The 23,991-nt window shown below is 40.5% G+C and overlaps 1 protein-coding gene across 2 annotated transcripts in view; it reads right to left on the minus strand.

Moving 5' to 3' along the window:
• Window positions 1-23,991, minus strand: part of LOC126162372 (sorting nexin-14-like) — a 217,551-nt gene that overhangs the window by 75,275 nt on the left and 118,285 nt on the right. The window contains exons 11-13 of one of the 2 annotated variants that reach the window (XM_049918827.1): window positions 17,697-17,732; window positions 10,259-10,403; window positions 3,671-3,824 (exon numbers count right to left, since the gene is read on the minus strand). In XM_049918827.1, coding sequence (XP_049774784.1) covers window positions 3,671-3,824; window positions 10,259-10,403; window positions 17,697-17,732 — 335 coding nt within the window. The remainder of the gene's footprint in view (window positions 1-3,670; window positions 3,825-10,258; window positions 10,404-17,696; window positions 17,733-23,991) is intronic. The other variant, XM_049918828.1, reaches the window with a different exon arrangement.

The raw sequence follows: 23,991 nt of genomic DNA on the forward strand, positions 1-23,991 counted from the left end.
CCATCTGTTGTTCTCCTCTCCCACTGTTCTATAACCCCCACAAACAAACATGACCACTTCACTATATGCCAGACACTTTCACTGCCTGTGCTACAATGGGTATATATATTGCCACATTTCAACTGTTTCCCTGCTGCCTCTACCTCACAGACATCAGTATCCCTTTCTCCACCCTTCCCTTCCTCCTCCTTGTTCTTCCCACGTCATCTGATAACTCCTCACTCCTGTAGGATTACAGTTCCAATACAATGTAGCCAATCAGGACAAATTAGCTGTGTATGGGTCTGTTTAGTGTTGTTTGTTAGCTCTGAAGGTCATTGTCCAAATGCTCAACAAGCATATCAGTCTTGTTTGTGTGTCTGTCGACCACTTAAAAACTCAACTATGGGATAAGAGGTTATTTTTACTCCTTTCATTATTTGCATTCTACTCAGAAATCTCTGTCACATAAATAATATGTGATAACGGTTATTCTAAATAAAGTTCACAAACAACAGTTGACTAAAAAATGAGTAGCCAAGCTGATGAAAACGTGGGGTACTGACGTTAACAGCTGTAATTTAAGTAGATTAAATTCATGTTATGTGGTAGCAGCAGACATCCACCTGAACAAAATTTGTTGGAACATTTAGCTTCAGAATTAGAGCCCATAATTTGAGAATACAGAAAAAATATTTAGTGACCAAGTACATGAGTCTTCTAGGACCTCAGATTATTGGATAAACAATAGGATAGCGTAAAATGGAAAAAGACAGATGGGCAAAGGGGGGAAAGGAAAGAGTACTAAGATATTTGTTTAAATTGAGGTGTTTACAAATCAAGTGTGTCATCTACAATGTGTACCACTTATCAAAGATAAACCTTTGTAACCCAAAGTTGTGAAATAGCAGTGCTTCTGCAGCTGAAAATTTATGTCCTGGAGATCTGTTTTGTTAATGTTCTAGAAAAGCTTTTGCCTTAAATCATGTAATTTTGTTTCACTCTGATAATACAATATATGTGGTATTTAATTACCTTGCAACTTAAATTATAGCTAGTATCTGAACCATATTATGTAAAAAGTAGTCCCACAGAAATGATCAGCTGGGTATAAAAAGATCAAGCCTGCTAGAGGATGGGAGACAATTGGTGAGTGACATAATAGTGTGTACACAGACAAAGCAACACATTGAAACTGTGGCTGTAGAAAAGACTGTTACACTGATGGAAAAAATCACAACACCAAAAGATAATTAATGTAGAGTAATGAAAGTTTGGGAATGCATTTGTCCAGGTAATGCCTGAATTTCTCTAAGGCTATAGATATTGTGATAAGAAATAGCTCAGTAGGCAGTTCAGTTGAAGATGATTGAACATCCCTAGAAAGGGCAATAAGAGAAGTTGGAAAGAAAAACATAGCAGGTAACTGTGAAAAAACCATGGGTAACAGAAGAAATACTTCAGTTGATCGATGAAAGAAGGAAGTACAAAAATGTTCAGGGAAATTAAGGACTATAGAAATACAAGTCACTTAGGAATGAAATAAATAGGAAGTGCAAGGAAGCTGAGGTGAAATGACTGCAAGGAAAGCGCGGAGAAATCGAAAAAGAAATGATTGTCGGAAGGACTGATCCAGCATATAGAAAAGTCAAAGTAGCCTTCGGTGAAATTAAAACCAAGGGTGGTAACATTAAGAGTGAAATGGGAATTCCACTGTTAAGTGCAGAGGAGACAGCAGATAGGTGGAAAGAGTACACTAAAGACCTCTATCAGCAGGAAGACCTGTCTGAAGTGATATAAGAAGAAATAGGAGTCGATACTGAAGAGACAGGGTATACAGTATTAGAATCAGAATTTAGAAGAGCTCTGGGAGACTTAAATAAGGCAGAAGGGATAGATAACATTTCATCAGAATTTCTAAAATCATTTGGGGGAAGTGGCAACAAAATGAATATTCATATTGGTGTGTAGAATGTATGAAACTGGTGATACACTATTTGACTTTCAGAAAAAATATCATCCACACAATTCCAAAGACTGCTAGAGTTGACAAGTGCAAGAATTATTGCACAATCAGCTTAACAGCTCAGGCATCCAAGTTATTGACATAAATAATATACAGAAGAAATGAAAAGAAAACTGAGGGTGTGTTAGGTGATGATCAGTTTGGCTTTAGGAAAGGTAATGGCACCAGAGAGGCAGTTCTGACATTGTGGTGGATAATGAAAGTAAGGCTAAAGAAAAATCAAGACACATTCATAGGATTTGTCGTCCTGCGGCCTGGAGGGAGGGGGAGGGGGGGGGGGGGGGGGAAGGAGGAGGAGAAGGAGAAGAAGAAGAATAGAAAGAAAGCATTCGAAAATGCCAAACGGTGCTAGATGTTTGAAATTCTTAGAAAAATAAGGATAAGCCATAGGGACAGATGTATAATATACAACTCATACAACAGCCAGGAGGGAATAATAAGAGTGGAAGACCAAGAACGAAATGCTCAGATTAAAAATGATGTATGACAGGGATGTAGTCTTTCAAACCTACTGTTCAATCTATGCATCAAAGAAGCAATGATATAACAAATGAAAGGTTCAAGAGTGAAATTAAAATTGAAAAATTACAATTTAATTTCCTAAACATGAAACGGTCATTAGAGAATGTGGACAAACTCAAGTTGGGTACGGAAATAGATGTATCCTTTCCAAAGTGGCCATCCCAGCATTTTCTTTAAGTGATACAGGAAACCATACAAGTCCTCTGGACAACCATTCGGGATTGGAACTGCCATCCCCCCCCCCCCCTCCCCCCACCACCAAATGTGAGCACAGGTTTCTTAGGCATGGTACCATCTCACTCGGTCACAAGCTCTTGAAATATTGTCTAGTTGAAAACCAAACTAGTACAGTTGATGTCTTTTGTTATTGTTCTCTGTACTTCAGTTTGTCCAGCTTTCATGGGCTGAGTTCCCTTAAACTAAAAATATTTGAGTAGCAGGCAACAACATTAACAATTAGTTTGAAGAATCTTCTACGTTACTGTTAGAACTTATCTAGATCATTCACTACAGGACACAATAATGTCAGAGAAATACTGTGCAAGCAAACGAAATCAGTAATCCCATGAAGAGTGTAGATAAAGCAAAAAAGCAATTTTTGGGAGCAGTACAGCCTGACTCAATGTTTATTTGAGAGACTACACTATCTGAATTAATTGAGAAAGTGAATATTTTTTCTAGATTTGCTGGTAAGTGTGATGAGAGCCTCCATTTAGTGTACGCACCAAGCCACTTCTTAAAACCAGATATATTAATTTTTGACTAGATATAAGCTACATTTAACACACTTTAATAATTATTATTTTTATCTATTATGTAACAAGATTTTTCAAGTTCCATTGGTGTCTCTGTGTGTGGCATGAAAAAGGGGAACTTACGCCTGAAACAGGAAATGCTTTCACAATACTGACTTCTTTCACAATGTTATGATAGTACACAGAATGGAGCAAGAATCTAGTCATTAACTGTCAAGAAGCATGATCAATTAATAATGAGGGTTTCATGTTTTTCTAGAGCTTCGAGATGTTTATGCTGTATAAAATTCTCTAAAAATATCATGTATGGAATCAAACACTTAAATAATTTTCTAATTATGATAAGCAAGTATATTAACTTAAAACATAAAAAAGTGCATATACATACCTTCTTCTCGAACATCTATCCGCTGAACATCAATACGGAACACAGGAAAAGATTTGCTGTTAATGTCTGTCTGAGTTTCGACAGAGGGTATTGATATCCTCCATGCACTCAGGTCACGGTACGTAGAAACCTCTGAGAGCTGGAGTTCTTCTGCCTGCCAGTGAATAAAAACAATAAAAGTAATTCATTACCTACTTACATAAAAATTTCAAAGTATGTACTACATGATAGTCCACTGTATTCCATTAATGATTGGGCAACACATCCTCTGGAATTATCATGGAGCCAGTATTATGCAAGTGTTCTCTTTACTGTCACAGCTTCTCACTTTCTATGGAATTGTCTGCATGACTTGTTACAAGTGTCTGTTTTCTTCAATTCCTGCTGCAACTTGGTGAATGATACCTGATCCAGTTTAGTGATTTCGATCTAGTTACTGTTGTGACAGTGCCACGAGATTTAAAAGTGCCGCTACGTCAGTACGCCAACATGGCGATAGAGGCGCTCCGCAGCTCGGCTGAGTGCGGGAGCGCCACCTAGCTATGAACGGCGCCGGCCACATGTCACGGCACGGCAGCTGAGTGACAGATACGGAGTTGGTAGCATGAAACTCACTATTGTTTCTACGTTTGTATATCCACGCAAATTATTAGTGAATTAAAGGTTATAACACTTTTTGGCGACGAGGATGGGATATTTTTTTTCCTGCATTGGGGAACTGTGTGTTCGTGTCTGGGCAGACATGGAACAGCTTCTGCAAGCGCTCATTGAACAACAAACAAAGCTGACGGCTGCTATTCAGGCGTTGTCGATGTCGCTTACTCATCGTCTGTCTTCCTCTTCTCCGCCTCCGTTCCCTCCTTACGACGAGGCCGCTGAAGACTGGGAGGATTATGAGAAGCGTTTGCGGCAACACTTCTTGGCTTTCGGCATTGTCAACGCTCCTATGTGTAAGTCGTTATTTCTATCTTGGGTTTCCCGACGGATCTATCAGCTGCTATCTCAGTTAGCCCCTCTGCGGGAACCTGCCTCTCTGTCCTTCCAAGAAATGTGTGACTTATTGTCTAACTATTACCAAAAAAACACACACGTCGTTGCCGCCCGCATGGCGTTCTACTGGTATCGTAAACAGCCCCATCAATCTTACCGGGCTTGGGCGGCAGAACTACACGGTCTGAGTAGGAAATGTCAGTTTGTCACGGACACTCATCATGAGTCTTATGCTGATTCAATTTGTTAGGGATGCTATTCTACGGCTTGCTCCTGATAAAGAAGTTCGGCAACGTGCCTTACAACTGCCGAACCCGTCGTTGTCGGAAGTTCTGAGCATCGCTCAATCTTTTGAAGTGTCTCACGCTGCTGGTGCGCAAATAGACGCGTGGTGTGATGTAGGCACTATACAGACCACTTTCGACACGGACACTTTGCCTGTTTCCCAGGGGACCGAAGATGTGGCGGCGGTGCACTCACGTCAACGTCGCGTTGGGCCGCCACGCTCGCAGCGAAAACAGCAGCCACAGAAGCAGGTTCGTTCCGCACTTCCTTCTTGTCCACGTTGTTTCGTACAGCATGACAGGGCCGCGTGTCCAAAACGTTGGGCCACGTGTAATTCATGTAGGAAAAAAGGCCACATTGCTTCTGTGTGTCAGTCCCCTAAAGTTCCTGTCGACGAGGACGAGGCATCGGACATGGATGTTCACTGTGTGCTTTCTCAAACAAATAAGTTGTTTGTTACTGTTCGTGTTCTGGATAAAGACGTTCGCATGCAAGTGGACACTGGCTCTGCAGTAACTCTCATTAATTCTCGCACGTATTTGGAGTTGGGCTCCCCTCCCTTGTCTCCAGTTACGCGAAATCTGAGAACTTATAATAAACAGAAAATTCCTATCATTGGCCAGTTTGATGCTTCCACTGCCTACAAGTCTGTTGTTCGGCCCCTCACGTTTTATGTGGTGGATCATGCGGGCACTGAAAATCTGTTCGGTTATGACGCTTTCCAGTTGTTTGGGTTCTCCATTGATGATGATGTGCACTTCATATCTGAGGATATTCCGTATCAACAGCTGGATGGATTGTGTTCTGAATTCTCATCCGTGTTCTCTGCTGGTCTGGGTCGTGCCAAGGATTTTGAAGCCCACATTACTCTTAAACCTACAGCTCGCCCTAAGTTTTTTCGGGCACGCCCTATTCCGATGGCGTTGCTTGCACCTGTCAAGGCTGAGATAGACAGGTTAACAGCTTCAGGGATTCTCCTTCCTGTTACCTCCAGCGAATGGGCATCGCCAATCGTGGTGGTTTCTAAACCAAACGGGAGTCTGCGATTGTGTGGCGATTTTAAAGCCACTGTCAACGCTCAGAGCCTCATTGACACTTATCCTCTTCCCCGTCCTGAGGAGTTATTTACCAAGCTTGCTGGGGGCCAGTTCTTTTCCCAACTTGACTTATCGGAGGCATACCATCAGTTGCCGTTGGATGCGTCTTCCAAGGAATTTCTCGTCATCAACACTCCTTGTGGGTTGTATCAGTACCAGCGGTTACCATTTGGTGTCGCTAGCGGGCCGGCCATTTTTCAGCGGTTTTTGGAACAGCTCACAGCTTCCATTCCTGGCTGCATCAACTACCTGGATGACATTGTTGTCATGGGGGCCTCCACTGAGGAGCACCTTCGCAATTTGCGTTCACTGTTTCGGGTTTTGCATTTGGCTGGGTTCAAGTGCAATCTGGACAAGTCACAGTTCTTCCAACCCTCCATTGTGTATCTTGGTTTCCACTTGTTCCGTGAGGGTATACGTCCTCTGCGTCAGCACATTGCGGCCATTACCGCTCTACCCCGGCCATCTACGGTCAAAGAACTTCAATCGTTTCTAGACAAGATTGCTTATTATCACAAATTCATTCCATCCGCGGCGGCAGTGGCTCATCCTCTGCATCAGCTGTTACGCAAAAACGTTCCTTTCTGTTGGTCCGATGAGTGTGAGCAGGCTTTTGTCCGCCTGAAGGCTCATTTGCAGTCGGCGCCTTGTCTTGCCACATTCCGTCCGGGTCAGCACTTGGTTCTGGCGACTGACGCGTCACAGTATGGCCTAGGGGCTGTTCTCGCCCATCTGTATGAGGATGGGTCGGAACGATCCATCGCCTATGCTTCCAAGACCCTCAACGATGCCCAACGGCGTTACTCTCAAAAGCGAAAAGGAGGCGCTCACTATCATTCATGCTCTAAAAAAGTTCAGCGTTTTTTTGTATGGTTCTAAGTTTCACCTCATTACCGACCACAAGCCGCTGGTTCTCTGTTCAGCCCCTCGGCGTCGCTTCCGGATAAGGCAGCTCACCGCCTGCAACGGTGGGCCTTATACTTGTCTCGTTTTCACTATGAGATTCACTATCGCCCCACGGCCCAGCACGCCAACGCTGACGCGTTGTCGCGTTTGCCGATGGGCTCCGACCTGGTTTTCGATCGAGATGAACTACTCTGTTTCCACGTTGATGAGGAAGAACGTCGTGCTGTCGAGGGTTTTCCGCTTACAGGTTCGCAGGTTGCGTCGGTTACTGCGCGGGACCCGGTCCTGCATCAGGTGATCGGTTTTGTTCAACGGGGTTGGCCGGACAGGACCAAGGGCCAGGCATCGGATCCCCTTCGCAACTACCATGCCTTGCGCCTTCGTCTGTCTGTTCGTGAGGGTGTTGTTCTTCTGGACACGGATGGCGCATCTCCACGGGTCGTGGTGCCAGCTTCTCTTCGCAAAGATGCTCTCAAACTATTGCATGAAGGCCATTGGGGGATTTCTCGGACTAAGTCCCTGGCCCGCAGGCATGTTTATTGGCCCGGTATCGATTCGGACATCACCCACATGGTCGCTGCGTGTGGTCAGTGTTCTCAACAACTGGCTGCACCCCGTACAATTCCCTCTCCGTGGCCTGATCCGGCGCAGCCATGGGAACGGGTGCAAGCTGATTTTGCCAGCACCTTCCTCGGCACTTATTGGCTACTGTTGATTAATGCCTTCTCGAAGTTCCCGTTTGTTGTTCGATGTCCGTCACCCACCACTGCGGCGACGACGCTGGCTTTGTCCAAAATCTTTGCGCTAGAAGGTCTTCCATCCACGATTGTCAGGGACAACGGCCCTCAGTTCTCTTCGCAGGCCTTCCGTGATTTTTGTACTGGACAAGGGATTCGTCATGTTACAGCACCGCCGTTCCATCCCCAATCGAACGGGGAGGTCGAGCGCCTTGTCCACACTTTCAAAAGCCAGATGAAAAAATTCCTTACTGATTTTTCTACCGATGACGCTCTGTTGCAATTTCTGAGTTCTTATGGCTTCACGCCTCTGGGTAATCGCAGCCCTGCTGAACTCTTGCATGGCCGCCAACCGCGCACTCTACTGCACCTGCTTCACCCTGTCAGGCCTAGTACTGTGTCCCCTAGTGCGGGAAAATACTCGGTGGGCGCCGACGTGTGGGCGCGAGGGTATGGATCTCGCCCTAAATGGATTCCAGGGGTGGTCAAGGCTCTTCGCGGCCGCCGGCTTTGTGAAATACGTACGGACGACGGCACGGTTATTCGCCATTACGACCAGATGCGCCCACGAGTGGTGGCCACGCCGGTGCCACCGCCCCTTCTTTTGCCTCCACCAGCCCGAGAAGCCAGTCCTGTCGCTGCTGCCGATCCCCCGCGCGTGTTGCTGCAGCCAACGTCGCTGCCGCTTCCGAGTACGCCGGAACCAGCCCCAGTTGCGACGCCGCCTTCTCCGGGACCCATCACGCTGGAGCACAACCCCAGGTCCGCGACACCTATGGATGCTGCTCCGGAGTTTTCACCCATCATCTCATCCAGGATGCACGTTCCATGCACCAGCTTCCGTCCTGGACATTTTCGACCATATTCTCGTGTTTCTCCGCGGGATCTTCTCGGGGTCTCCCAAGAGGCCATGGATGTCTCCAAGGAAGTGAGTGTCTTTTTTTTTTTTTTTTTTTTTTTTTTTTCCAAGGGGGGAAAAGTGTTGTGACAGTGCCACGAGATTTAAAAGTGCCACTACGTCAGTACACGAACATGGCGATATAGGCGCTCCGCAGCTCGGCTGAGTGCGGGAGCGCCACCTACCTAAGAACGGCGCCGGCCGCATGTCACGGCACGGCAGTTGAGTGACAGATACGGAGTTGGTAGCATGAAACTCACTATTGTTTCTACGTTTGTATATCCACGCAAATTATTAGTGAATTAAAGGTTATAACAGTTACCATTTGAACTAAAAAGCTGACACCTATCCTTAACCTTGTGTGGCAAAATAAGGATCAAAATTCCCAACACCACCAAGATTGGAATGTGCTATCTCCATATCAAGCATTCCTGCACTAGTGTAATGCTGTGGAGATGGACACAATCAGTTGAGCCAACTGTTATTATAGCTGATTATATTTTCAATCATTTTTCTCTTATTTCAAAAAGAGTGGACCAAATGCTTAATGGCACCGTAACTCTACAATGCAAAAATGGTGATGACTCTAACTCTATAACCCCACTTGCATATGATAATATTTTTAGGTATACATGACAAATTTTTTCTCAGTGTTCTTTTAATATTGTAACATATACAGGGCAAGATGTTTCTCATTGTGCTTTAACAGCCTGTAACTTCAGCAATTGCATTGTGCTACCTGTTCTTTCTGGGAATCCACTCACTAGTATTGAAGACTGTTTGTCTTTGGTTTCTTACTTTAAAGAAACCAGCTGTTAATTAAACAACATGCAAGAGGGATTACAACTAAATTATGCTGTAACCACTTTGAGTTGCATGTTGGTATATACAAAATGTTTAACTATTTTATCGTAAATATCCATTAAAATTGTTGAGTAGACTGGTTTCAGTGAAAAGATGAAATAAAACTCTCACTCTCTCTTCAATAATGCAGCAACTGCCTTGGGTGATGTTAACAAATTGATTACAAGATAGATTTGGAGAAAAAATAAACAATGAAACTCCAGGTAGGAATATGAAGAACATAGGTAAAGACAGATCGCTACTTACTGTAAACAAGACACGTTAAGTTGCAGACAGGCACAATTAAAAGGCATAAAGCTTTCGGCCACAGCCTTCATCAGTAAAGGAGAAACACACACCATTCATATACACAGTCAAGCATTCCGGCCCGAGATACTGGAGTTGGTGGTCATCTGTGCATGAAGTGTGCTTGCTTGTGTGTATGAATGGTGTGTGTCTCTCTTTCACTGATGAAGGCTGAGGCCGAACGGTTTATGTAATTCTGCTCGTCTGCAACTTCATGTGTCTTCTTTACAGTTAGTAGCAATCTGTCGTTCCTTACAATACAGACTTAAAGAATGTAGACTTACAATTAATGTAGTTTTGGTTACAATAATGCTGTATTGAAGTACATATCATTGTGTAATGTGTGTGTTGGATGCTTCAAACATGCATTTTGGTCAATTGTCAATTGTGAAATTGTGTGCATACAATTAAACCTCAAACAGTTCTGCTGAATGCAAATGTTATCTAAGTATATTTGTTACATTTTTACTGAGCCCTGGTCATATTCTATGAACATTTACAAAACTTGTTCCATTTTTATACTTACAAATTCTGATTCACCCAAGTCTAATAACGCATCATTGTCAAATGTATGTCCTTCTACAGGCTGGGCTCTTAGTGCACCTTTGATCTTTCGAAGGTGGCTACGAACTTTCGCTACTGTATCTCCTTCAGCTGCTTTCTTGAATGCTCTGTTGATTAAAAACAGGATGTTATTATGCTCAGATCAATACAATCTGCCCATAGAGTGAGCTGGAATCAACAAAACTATTGCAGTTATGGTCTAATATCAAATAATCTCTCAGAAATACACCTTTGCTACATGGAGGAGCCAAAACATTACAACCACATGCTTAACTGGGAGTTGGTCCATCTTTGGAATGCAATACAGTAGCAATTCTGCACAACATGGACTCAAAAAGTCATTGATAGGTTCCAGAGGTATGTGGCACAAAACAACTATGCACAATACACATAATTCCAGCATAATAAGGGTCAGTCATTTGTGGCCATGGAGCTGGAACCCAATAGTGTCCCAAATGTGTTCAACCGAGTTCAGATCTGGCAAATTTGCTGGCTAATATTCAACATAAATTCACCATCATCTTCCTCAAACCAGTATAAATAGCACTACTTTGGCCTTCTGGCACAGATAGTCATGCAGCTGGAAGACATCACCAACACTGAGGAGATATCAAACTGAAGAGATGCAGATCGCCTGCAATAATTTCATGTAGCCTACAGTTGTCATCACACTTTCGATTACAACCACAGGTCCCACGGAAGCTCGTAGCATAATACTGCTCCCACCAGCCTGTGTCCATGGTGTAGTACAAGTTTCAAGCAGTCATTCATCTGGACGACAGAATCTCTGGACATGACCATTGACCTAGAGAAACAAGAATGTGATTCATCCAACAAAGCAATATGTTACTGCTAATCTACACTCCAATCTCAATAATCTGGTGCCCCACTGCAATTGTACCAATTAAGTCGACATGGGAACAAATAAGGGTTGTTTATCGCATACACACATCTTCAACCCTGTGCGCTGAATGGTGTGCTCTGAAACATTTGTACCAGCACCAAGGCTGTACTCTGCCACAGATTGGCACCTACCTTTCTTAGCAGAACAGGGAGGCCTCCGTTCTCCACGAGACGTGGATGTCCAACACACTGTCACCTACTTGTGGTTTCACTGCTCTTCAACCACTTTCCATAGGTGTTCTCACACAGAAACATGCAAACAGTTTGCAATTTCCAAGATGCTTATTCCCAGGTATCAGATGATAACAATCTGACCTTTGTTAAGGTCACACATGCCAGAGGATTTTATCATTTGCAGCCCATATCATCAATCATCACTAGAATTATTTCACGTTTGTCCCTGCTCTACTTTTTTACTTTCCTTTTCGCATCATATGCCAGCAGTGTCACCAGGCAACATTCAGTCTCATGATGGGCAGTGGTCATAATGTTCTGGCTCATCAGTATGTTGGTCTGCAGGAATTTAAGAAAATAAGTGCAAAGATTTATGTAATTTGTTTTGTGTCTGTTTCACAATTACCAGACCCTATGACAATGTATTGGCAGAATCCACAATACCAAATAGGAAATTAGTAACTTAAAAATTGCTGTAAAGCTGAACTGATTTACTTTATTTGTAACATTATGTAATTCCATGCAGTAAGTACCAGAGAATGAACTTACAATAGAACAGTTATATTCCTGACAAATGAGACAGTCATCTAGTAACAAGTAAGAAAATAAGAAAAACTGGAGCAGGGCAGATACACACACAAAAATTAGAATACGTAGAAAACAATCATACAACTTGGAGGCATGTTTAAGGAACACCATGAACTTAATTCCTAACATGAAAGATAAGGCAATATCAGCATTCTGTCTCCAAAACCCAAACTATCTTCCTTGATGTTGCAATCCACTCTTAAACACATCAATAAAACATACCTTTACCGTGTAACTCTTCTCTATATGAGTATTGATACTGTGAAACCTATTGTATGCTTCAGTTCACTAAATATAACACTTTTGAGTGTGAGTTAATCTGTTATAAAACTGTCATCATCAGCATATGTTCCAGTAAATCACTCTTGCCACTGTCACTGCAATTATGACTTAAGGCTGATATGATGTCATGGTCCATACATTTACATAAAGTCAATAAAATTGAGAGAGAACACCTCTGAGACCACGACTCCCATTTTCCACTGATTACTTTTATGTCAGAGATGGTCAATAAAAATTTTATTCTGCTCATTGTGCCACTGACTGTCCAATCTGGCTACTGTATTTGACCCTTACATGATTTTTTTTTCTTTTTCTTCCATCACCTAGAAGTTCACATCAACACATGTCATTGTGGAACGTAGGGCAATTGCAGGAGGCATTATGCTAATACAATGATTTTACTCTTCATGAGCCATAAATAAGTCTTATAAATTGTTTCAAAAGTGTCTCATTAATGAGGCCTAATACTTAAGTTATGTCCCTTTCAAAAGTGGTCCAAAAACATAGTATGTGTTTTAAATAAAATATTTTTTCCTTTCTTTACTGCCCTTCAAAATACAGAAGGCATTACACCAAATATAGCGAGATACATATTTCACTATTAAGGAGAGAAAAAAAACTGACCCGCACATTTTAACATATTTTCCATGTTGGCATTACCACAACAAAGTTTTCCAACTGAATGAATGGCACAGACAATGTGTCTCCACAAACAATATCCAATATTATCTTGCCGAACATGTTATGAAAGTGGTCAATTGTTTTTTTACACTGGTTTCTTGACTCTTCTTTTTCCCATTGCCTCCTGCAGTCTTCCTTTTTACCCTTTCATATTTAAATGAGCCAGATTCACTTTAATATATTTTATGTTTCTTTTGTCTCTCCCTCTTCCAACTTTGCCAGCCTTTCTTATGCTTATTGATATCTTTAATTCTCTTTTCTAAATAGTGTTTTCTTTGAAGAATCGCATTCATCCAAAACTGATCACTTACTACTAATTTGTAGCAGGTACAACAGTGTTTGAATCTTGGTTGTTACTCCAGTGTTAATGGTGAGTGGTTCTCTACATCTTCTCTCTCATCTGATCTGGATTTTTTGAGTGATTTTCTTTCTTCCCGTATCTGTATATCTCACCACTTGTTTCCATCCTTTCCTTTATATAAATAACTTTAAAAAGCTCCAATATGGAGAGAGACAACTATGCTTTCTAATTTACTCACTTTTGCCTTGATTAAGTATTAACTGTGAATGATTTAAGCATTTCTGAAACAAAATGTCCAGGAGAGCACATCTCACAAATATTAGCACAAACAAGATTGTATTTGAAACAACAAATTTAATATAACTGAGGAAGCAGCAACTACCCTGTTAGTTTGATTATGTTACATTTATCTTGAGTAAGTGCAGATAGTTTATATCAATTTAAAAATAATTAACATTAATGCATTTTCTAACAGATGTTTAACATAGGCTTTGGCATTTACTAACACCCCTAAAGGTTCTTTTTCACGATACAACCTATGGGACATGATGGATGAATGAAGGAAGGAAAGAAAGAAAGAAATAATGAATGAATCCTTGGAACAGCTACTGAATTATTTAAGCAAACTAAAAATAATGAAATGAAATGAAATGAAAGCCTGATCAAACAAGCACCATAGACAAAAGACACCCATCTGCCTTTCCGAGGTCAACATTTCTTTGTAAATACAAACTAAATACTATTTACCAGTGGACTGTGAAGTCTATCTATCTGTTTCATTACATTAAACTTACTACAGAGTTATTACTTTTTCTCTACAGTGAATCCTCACATTAATTTTTTCCTTGAAGTATTTAGAATACATTGCTGATGCAGCCACTAAATGTGAATGGAATGTTTGTTATTGAAGTTAATGTTAATGGTACCTTTAATTGTTTATACTATTTTAACAACATTATGCTAAAGTAATTTACAAACATCATACAGCAATTTGACTCACTTGGTCAAGAAGAAAATCAAAGTTTTCACCACACTGATGATGCAACAAAGAGTCACAAAAAATGTTCCCATAAAGCAACATTTGCAGCTGCAATTTCCCTGACAAAAGTGAGTTTTTTTTTATTTAAAACAACAATCATGCATATAGACACACACACACCAATGTGGCAACAACAATGATTGTTAACATGCATTTGGAAGGGCAGACTAGAGAGTGGTAACTCATGTAGAGAAAAGAGAGACTGGAAAAAAATTCAGAAACAGGTGAAGGGCAGACAGATTATTCTCAGATATCTCCTCCACCCTTCTGTCCTGATTCTGTCATTTTCCACACTATTTTTCTCCTGACCTGACAATATAACACACCTCCCCCCCCCCCACCAAAAAAGAGAGAGAGAGAGAGAGAGAGAGAGAGAGAGAGAGAGAATTTTTGTATTTGCACTAAAAAAAAAAGGGTGCACGGCAGTGTAATTTTCTGCACATTATATCATTCATGTGAAAGTGACTGATTACCTTGCACATCATATGCTCATTTCTTATTCTAAAAGTTACTACAACACTGCCATATAATTGCAAAGATTTAACTACAGTTAACTGCACATGCAGGATCACACAATTCAAATACGGCAGACAAATTATTACAAATGAACCTAAAAGCCTAACTAGAAATACAGCAAGAGACATTGATAAAACACACAATTATAAAAATGCATACAAGAAATAAATTTAAGTAAAGACTCCTTACACATTATTTTATTGGATGAGAATAAAAGAAGCAAGCAAGGGTAGACAGTGGGGACATTCCTTGCTAGAAGACATATGTTAGTATAAACAAAGGTCTTAATTTGTGGAAGAAATTGCTCAAACTGTACAGTTGGAGCACAATATCACACAGAAGTAAATATAGGACTGTGGGAAAACCAGAAAAAAGGAGGACAGCACATGTACCAGTAAATCAAAGACACAAAAGCCATTAATAAGTACTCTCGCTTATCAATTAAAGAAAATATAAGTGCCTAAGAATGAGATATAAAGCCAACAGTAAATTTCACTTAGGAATGAAATTAACTAGAACTGCAAACATACAAAAAAATCAACACTGCCTAGAGGAAATTTAAATATAACTTCAGAGAAGTAATAAGTGAAAGGTTTAATCTACTTTGAGTAGTTGTGAAACCTTTGTTAAATGTTCAAGAACAGGGACGAGCTTAATGTAAAACTGGAAATGACACAGCAGCAAAAGAAGTGAAAGAATTATTCCATCTAGTGAACAAGAACGTGCAGTACAACCTAACTGACAAAGATATCAGAATTACACCGGTACATGTGAAAACAACTTTCTTCACTAAAATACATTTCTGTGAGAGTACAACAGTAAAACATGTAAATAAAACACAAACTGTGATGAATGGAGAGGAGGAGAAATTAGAACATTTAATAGCGGTCCTATTTAAGAATGCTATATATTATGTCGACAGGTGAGGTATGAGAGACAGAAGTAAGGTACGAAGTCTATGGAATACCTTGACCAACAGAAAAGACTGGCAGAAGGAACATCAGTTATAGCATCCAGAGTTCACATTGTGGTGGAAAGAGATTCAGTGAAAAAGAAATTTAAGGGTGGGCAGAGATTGGAGGAAGCAATACAGATTACAGCCGTTTTTTTGTGTGAAGCAGTTGTGTAGAGATGATTAGCACAAGAAGGAAAAAAATTGAGGAGGCTCACCGGAGAAAAAGATCAGTCACCTGGTGCAATACAAAGATGAATCATTAAGCCTTTACAGATGGTACAGAACTGAGTTATGTGCTCAACTGCAGGCATAGTGCCTCTACGTGAGTATATGGAAGTAGTTGGATGTGGTGGTGTTTCGCGGTACACTGTTCAACCTGTCTACAAGCGGTGGTGTAGCCACATGGCCATGAGATATGGTGTCAGAATTGTGGACAGAAAAAGATCCTGACAGAGAGAGGGAGATAGGAGATGCATTTAATGGCTTGTGACACAAAATCACTTCCAAACCTGACAGGAATTGCTGCATGCAGTGAATAAAGGTCCAGCATCACCTGTTAGCAGTAGAACATTGAGACAGGAACTGCACACAATGAACATTTGTAGTCAATCACCTTGCAAGAGTACATTGCTCACACAGGCACATAAAGATGGTTCAAATGGGTCTGAGTACTATGGGACTTAACTTCTGAGGTCATCAGTCCCCTAGAACTTAGAACTACTTAAACCTAACTAACCTAAAGGCATCACACACATCCATGCCCAAGGCAGGATTCGAATCTGCGACCGTAGCGGTCACGCGGTTCCGGACTGTAGCGCCTAGAACCGCTTGGCCACTGCGGCCGGCACATAAAGATGGCAACAGTAAAGTTCATCAGGCTGCAAGAATATGTGACTGGAATTCGGAACACTCCCCCTCCCTATTACATCGTGATGACCTGCAAAAGTATCTGATTTCAACTCCATAGAAAATTTGTGGGACATCTTAGAACAGCAGGTAAAATGCTGATATCAGCATCCCAACAATTTTGTGGAATTGTGCGATCAAATCCCCAGCGAGTGGCTTAACCTGGATGTGATTTACTTGCACAACCCTGTGGACTCACTTCCTAACTGAATCCAGGTTGTTATAAAGTTCAGAGGTGGAGTTACAAGATATTAAATGGCGCTTGTAATGATTTCTCTAGGGGTGACTTTTTTTTTTGTCAGGTGAGCTTCAATAAAACATTGTTTTAATGGATGCCGGACACAGTGTACATTCAGCACTAGTAGTAATTGCGGAAAATTAAAGACATTTTGAGTTTTACAAACTTCAGACTGAGGATGAGCACTTCACAGTGATTTTAATGACAATCAAAATATATTTTTATGGAACTTTTGAGAATAATTACAATGTTTCTGATGGTAAATAGAAAAATTAGTACAATAATGGAAATTTCACAATAGAAATGATGATAAAAAATATGGAAGGCCACTATTCACTTACAGATAAATGATGTGTAACGCACAGAAAAGCAAAACTTATTTTTTTCTTCTTCAGCACTGCTGTAACACCTTTCAAGAGAAATGATCTTAGGATCAAGTGTAGTGCAAGTGCATGAAGAACACGCAAAGCTTGAACATGGTCAGGTACATGCATATAATTTAGGCTATCGCTTGCAGGTGAGGGTCACACAGATCACTCATAATTGAACAAACTACATAATTTGGCTCATTGTTTTGAACAGATTTTATATACAGTAAAGCATGTTCATGGTTTTTCTGACAGTTTTCAGATACTCATCTTTTATTCCAATACAATTTGGATGTATCTAGTGATAAGCAACAAAACTAGTAACAGCTCATAAAAAACTGCAAGGACAAAACAGCATGCATAACTGTAATACACCATTTATAACATCAAAAATTCATCTAAATATTGAAATGAGGTGTATTTCATTGTACATTATAGCTTCGCAGTACCTTCCCTTTGCTGGTGATCCTTGCTGCATTGGGGAACTGAATAAAAAATGATGGTTAAGACAAAATATACTGCCTATATTAAATAAGGTAATAATGGAGATCAGATAGTACAATGACATATCACAAAGTATAGTGAATATATTTGTTTTTAAGCACAGGGATATTAAGACACATAATATACTGACGAAAGGCTTAAAACCAAATCACATTGTCAACAAAAAACATAAACTTTGGAGAGCACTATGCAAGAATTGTATGGTCGATCAAAATGTGAAAAGTGTGAGAGAGGGAATGAAGGCAGCTGACAGATTCCTCATGTTTTCTGTACACTCCTCCAATAGTTATCTAGCTTAACAAACACATCTGTCTCTCAGTTTCACAGATGGATGAGAAGTAATGTATATCGAAAACACTTTTGCCAACCACTACAACTTGATTATTAAGATTGAATTTCACTTGTTCTGTTGGGAATTAATACCGTGCCAGTTGTCCAACTGGGAAGTATGCACAGTTCAATGAGCTATCTGGTTTTCTCCTTGTAACTGAATGACTGTATGTGTACAGGTTTTCAGCTGAGTTTACAATCTCATTTTTGCATGTATTTCAAGACTGACAGAGTGAACAGTAAAAGTAACTACACACAATACAGTTGAGGTGCCCCAAGATGGGTTGCAGTGCTGGGGTAACACAGCTATGTGTGTTTAGGTTATTTACTACAATATAATTTAAACTAGTTGTCACTTAATGTTTAAGGTCCAAAGCTACGGCATTGTCATATCAAGTACTGTCTGCAGGCAGCTGCAACAGTGCTTCACTCTCCACTGTGATAGGAAACTGCTTTAAAGCCTTTAGTTTCTAAAAAAAATCAAGTAAAAAATGTCTAATCCACATAAGATGTATATCTCTATAGTGTCTCTCATCATGTCAAATCTCTGCTCTTAGTTTTAATTAGAGCAAAAGTTACATTAATTGTTCTGAAACAGATTAAATTTTCCCATCAGCTTGAAACTTATCATGTCATATCTCAAAAACTATTGCCTCCATAGCAATACTTCCCCCATCACTGATGATTACCAAAATATCTCACTCAGCAATGAATCTTTTAAAATTTTTGTGTGCAATGAGTTTTTTATAAACATGCTTCTGAAAACCGCATTTTTATGCAATTGCATCAGTATCTCACGTATAACAAGTATGAAGTTTAATGTCTCTATCTCCCACAAAACACTATAAAAGTTCTGAAATTTAAGTACAGTATCAATCTCCGTGGTATCTCTAAGCACATCAATTTTTTTTAATACTCATTAGGGCCAGAGTTACATTGGTTATTGAAATAGGAGAAATTTTTTAAACTGTGTCCCAGATTCACCCAAGTTTCATCAAGCCAAACAATATTTTCAAAATGTGTTGTCAGTAATTCCCTACGAAAGCAGCAATGCTAGGCAGCAACATCTTGGCATCATATATCTGGGTGGGGACTAGTCAGGAAGATGTCATAATCAGGAAAAACAAAACTGGCATTTAGGAGTTTGCAGCATGGAATGTTAGATCCCCAGGCGGATAGGTTAGAGAATTTAGAGAGGGAAATGGAAACGTTGATATAAGATATAACGGAAATAAGTGAAATGTGGTGGCAGAACAGAGCTTCTGGTCAGGTCAGAACAGAATGAATGCACAGAGGCATTCAAACAATCATTTTTCCCAAATTCCACACAAGGATGGAACAGGAAGAAACCCTAAAAACTGATACAACAGAACATACTCTTGCCATGCACTTCATGGTGGTTTGCAGAGTATAAATGTAGATGTAGAAATCAAACAATGGAAAATCCACAATGGAAGCTAACAGTATTATGAGAAGGAAAGTTGCTACTCACCATACAGTGCACATGCCGAGTCACAGATAGGCACACAAAAAGGCTCTCACAATTAAAGTGTGGTTTCAGTTGCATGAGACTGCAGCCTTGTGTGCGAGTTGTATTTGAGTGTGTGTGTGTGTGTGGGGGGGGGGGGGGGGGGGGGGGAGCGGCATGTGCGCGCCCTCATGAGTCTATTGTTGATGAAGGCCTTACTGGCTGAAAGCTTTAATTGTCAAATTATTTTGTGTTGTGCCTATCTGCAACTTAGCATCCCCGATATGGTGAGTAGCAACTTTCCTTCTCATAATAACATAGATGTAGATAGACCAGCAAGGAGAGCTGCATCAAACCAGTCTTCAGACTGAAGACCACAACTACTAAATGAAGGCTACTGTCCAAAACCTAAGCTTTAAGTCTCAAATCTTATTTACGTATCTGCCGACTGACAAATCCATCAACTTTAAGGTTTATAAATTATAGAGTGCAGGAATCAGTCTTCCTTTTTTGCAGCTTTTATCTGGCAAATCCACATTTTGGCTAGTGTCCAGCCAGTATCAATGCACTATTTTCTAGTTTCAATGCATGTCCTTTCAAAGAACTGTCACCGACGCCCGAACAGCAGGGAATGGACATGCATTGAGACTAGAAAATAGTGCATTGATAATGGCTGGGCAGTAGCCAAAATCTGGATTTGCCGGAGAAAAGTCTCAATGCATGTCCATTCTCTGCTGTTCGGGCGTCAGTGACAGTTCTTTGAAAGGACATGCATTGAAACTAGAAAACAGTGCATTGATAATGGCAAAGCACTAGCTAAAATCTGGATTTGCCAAATAAAAGCTGCAAAAAAGGATGACTGAATGCCGTGCTCTATAATTTATAAGTCAGATCACAGTCGCTGAGTGCACCCACACTCCTAATGGGAGGTAACCTGATAAACTTTAAGGTTAGTGTTAGGTTTCGCTCTTTATGATCTGTCTACAACTTTCAAAATGAATGTCCCAGTAATGCTGATATTTACAGCCATTCTTCCTCAGTTGCTACTTCAATTACATTTATCATCTAGATGAGGACAGATTTATCAGTCTTCTGCAAGTGAATGCAAATTTTTTTTACAAAACATGCTTATTCATGTTACGCATTTTTTTTTTATTTATTTTTTATTTTTTTATTCTTTTGGTGTGTCCACAGACTCTTCTGTAGGCACTGACTGCACACAGTAAAGGTTTCATTTAATAGTATGCCATACTTATGCATTTCAGTTCGCCCTCCTTGTACCACACTGCACTTGGCCTTGCTAACTTGCTGTAATCAACCCTGCAGCAATTTAACAAGGCCACAGTGAGGGATCTGAAATAATAGATTCATATAGGGAATAATTCACAGCGGAAACTCCAGGTTGGAATATCAACAGTATTCAGAAAAGGACAGATTGCTACCGTAAAGATGACATACTGAGTTGCAGACAGGCACAATGAAAAGACTGCAGCAGTCTTTTTATTGTATCTGTCTGCAACTCAGTATGCTATCTTTAAGGTGAGTATCAATCTACCCTTTCCCTAACATTGTTGAATAATTCACAGCATCATTTATATTGTATAAAAGTTATGCTCAGAGGCACTGCTATGGTCGGTGAAAGAAGTTGATAAATGTATGTACTCTTACAATCTAATTACTCCCTGTACATAAATAATTTAAGTTCCACACTGTAAAAATTCAGAAAATACTCGAGCCTAGAGATCATAAACACATAAAACTAGGATTACTCTTTGTAATAATTATGAAAACTGCAATTCTGCTGAATGAATGATTTGTTGTTGTTGTTGTGGTCTTCAGTCCTGAGACTGGTTTGATGCAGCTCTCCATGCTACTCTATCCTGTGCAAGCTTCTTCATCTCCCAGTATCTACTGCAACCTACATCCTTCTGAATCTGCTTAGTGTATTCATCTCTTGGTCTCCCTCTACGATTTTTACCCTCCACACTGCCCTCCAATGCTAAATTTGTGATCCCTTGATGCCTCAAAACATGTCCTACCAACTGATCCCTTCTTCTAGTCAAGTTGTGCCACAAACTTCTCTTCTCCCCAATCCTATTCAATACCTCCTCATTAGTTACGTGATCTACCCACCTTATCTTCAGCATTCTTCTGTAGCACCACATTTCGAAAGCTTCTATTCTCTTCTTGTCCAAACTAGTTATCGTCCATGTTTCACTTCCATACATGGCTACACTCCATACAAATACTTTCAGAAACGACTTCCTGACACCTAAATCTATACTCGATGTTAACAAATTCCTCTTCTTGAGAAACGCTTTCCTTGCCATTGCCAGTCTACATTTTATATCCTCTCTACTTCGACCATCATCGGTTATTTTACTCCCTAAATAGCAAAACTCCTTTACTACTTTAAGTGTCTCATTTCCTAATCTAATTCCCTCAGCATCACCCGACTTAATTTGACTACATTCCATTATCCTCGTTTTGCTTTTGTTGATGTTCATCTTATATCCTCCTTTCAAGACACTGTCCATTCCATTCAACTGCTCTTCCAAGTCCTTTGCTGTCTCTGACAGAATTACAATGTCATCGGCGAACCTCAAAGTTTTTACTTCTTCTCCATGAATTTTAATACCTACTCCGAATTTTTCTTTTGTTTCCTTTACTGCTTGCTCAATATACAGATTGAATAACATCGGGGAGAGGCTACAACCCTGTCTTACTCCTTTCCCAACCACTGCTTCCCTTTCATGCCCCTCGACTCTTATAACTGCCATCTGGTTTCTGTACAAACTGTAAATAGCCTTTCGCTCCCTGTATTTTACCCCTGCTACCTTCAGAATTTGAAAGAGAGTATTCCAGTTAACATTGTCAAAAGCTTTCTCTCAGTCTACAAATGCTAGAAACGTAGGTTTGCCTTTTCTTAATCTTTCTTCTAAGATAAGTCGTAAGGTCAGTATTGCCTCACGTGTTCCAACATTTCTACGGAATCCAAACTGATCTTCCCCGAGGTCGGCTTCTACCAGTTTTTCCATTCGTCTGTAAAGAATTCGTGTTAGTATTTTGCAGCTGTGACTTATTAAACTGATAGTTCGGTAATTTTCACATCTGTCAACACCTGCTTTCTTTGGGATTGGAATTATTATATTCTTCTTGAAGTCTGAGGGTATTTCGCCTGTCTCATACATCGTGCTCACCAGATGGTAGAGTTTTGTCATGACTGGCTCTCCCGAGGCCATCAGTAGTTCAAATGGAATGTTGTCTACTCCCGGGGCCTTGTTTCGACTCAGGTCTTTCAGTGCTCTGTCAAACTCTTCACGCAGTATCTTATCTCTCATTTCGTCTTCATCTACATCCTCTTCCATTTCCATAATATTGTCCTCAAGTACATCGCCCTTGTATAAACCCTCTATATACTCCTTCCACCTTTCTGCCTTCCCTTCTTTGCTTAGAACTGGGTTGCCATCTGAGCTCTTGATATTCATACAAGTGGTTCTCTTCTCTCCAAAGGTCTCTTTCATTTTCCTGTAGGCAGTATCTATCTTACCCCTAGTGAGACAAGCCTCTACATCCTTACATTTGTCCTCTAGCCATCCCTGCTTAGCCATTTTGCACTTCCTGTCGATATCATTTTTGAGACGTCTGTATTCCTTTTTGCCTGCTTCCCTTACTGCATTTTTGTATTTTCTCCTTTCATCAATTAAATTCAATATTTCTTCTGTTATCCAAGGATTTCGATTAGCCCTCGTCTTTTTACCTACTTGATCCTCTGCTGCCTTCACTACTTCATCCCTCAGAGCTACCCATTCTTCTTCTACTGTATTTCTTTCCCCCATTCCTGTCAATTGTTCCCTTATGCTCTCCCTGAAACTCTCTACAACCTCTGGTTCTTTCAGTTTATCCAGGTCCCATCTCCTTAAATTCCCACCTTTTTGCAGTTTCTTCAGTTTCAATCTGCAGTTCATAACCAATAGATTGTGGTCAGAATCCACATCTGCCCCAGGAAATGTCTTACAATTTAAAACCTGGTTCCTAAATCTCTGTCTTACCATTATATAATCTATCTGATACCTACTAGTATCTCCAGGATTCTTCCAGGTATACAACCTTCTTTTATGATTCTTGAACCAAGTGTTGGCTATGATTAAGTTATGCTCTGTGCAAAATTCTACCAGGCGGCTTCCTCTTTCATTCCTTCCCCCCAATCCATATTCACCTACTATGTTTCCTTCTCTCCCTTTTCCTACTGACGAATTCCAGTCACCCATGACTATTAAATTTTCGTCTCCTTTCACTACTTGAATAATTTCTTTTATCTCGTCATACATTTCATCTATTTCTTCATCATCTGCAGAGGTAGTTGGCATATAAACTTGTACTACTGTAGTAGGCATGGGCTTTGTGTCTATCTTGGCCACAATAATGCGTTCACTATGCTG

The sequence above is a fragment of the Schistocerca cancellata genome, chromosome 2 (genome assembly GCF_023864275.1).
Source record: "Schistocerca cancellata isolate TAMUIC-IGC-003103 chromosome 2, iqSchCanc2.1, whole genome shotgun sequence".
NCBI classification, from domain to species: Eukaryota; Metazoa; Arthropoda; class Insecta; order Orthoptera; family Acrididae; genus Schistocerca; species Schistocerca cancellata.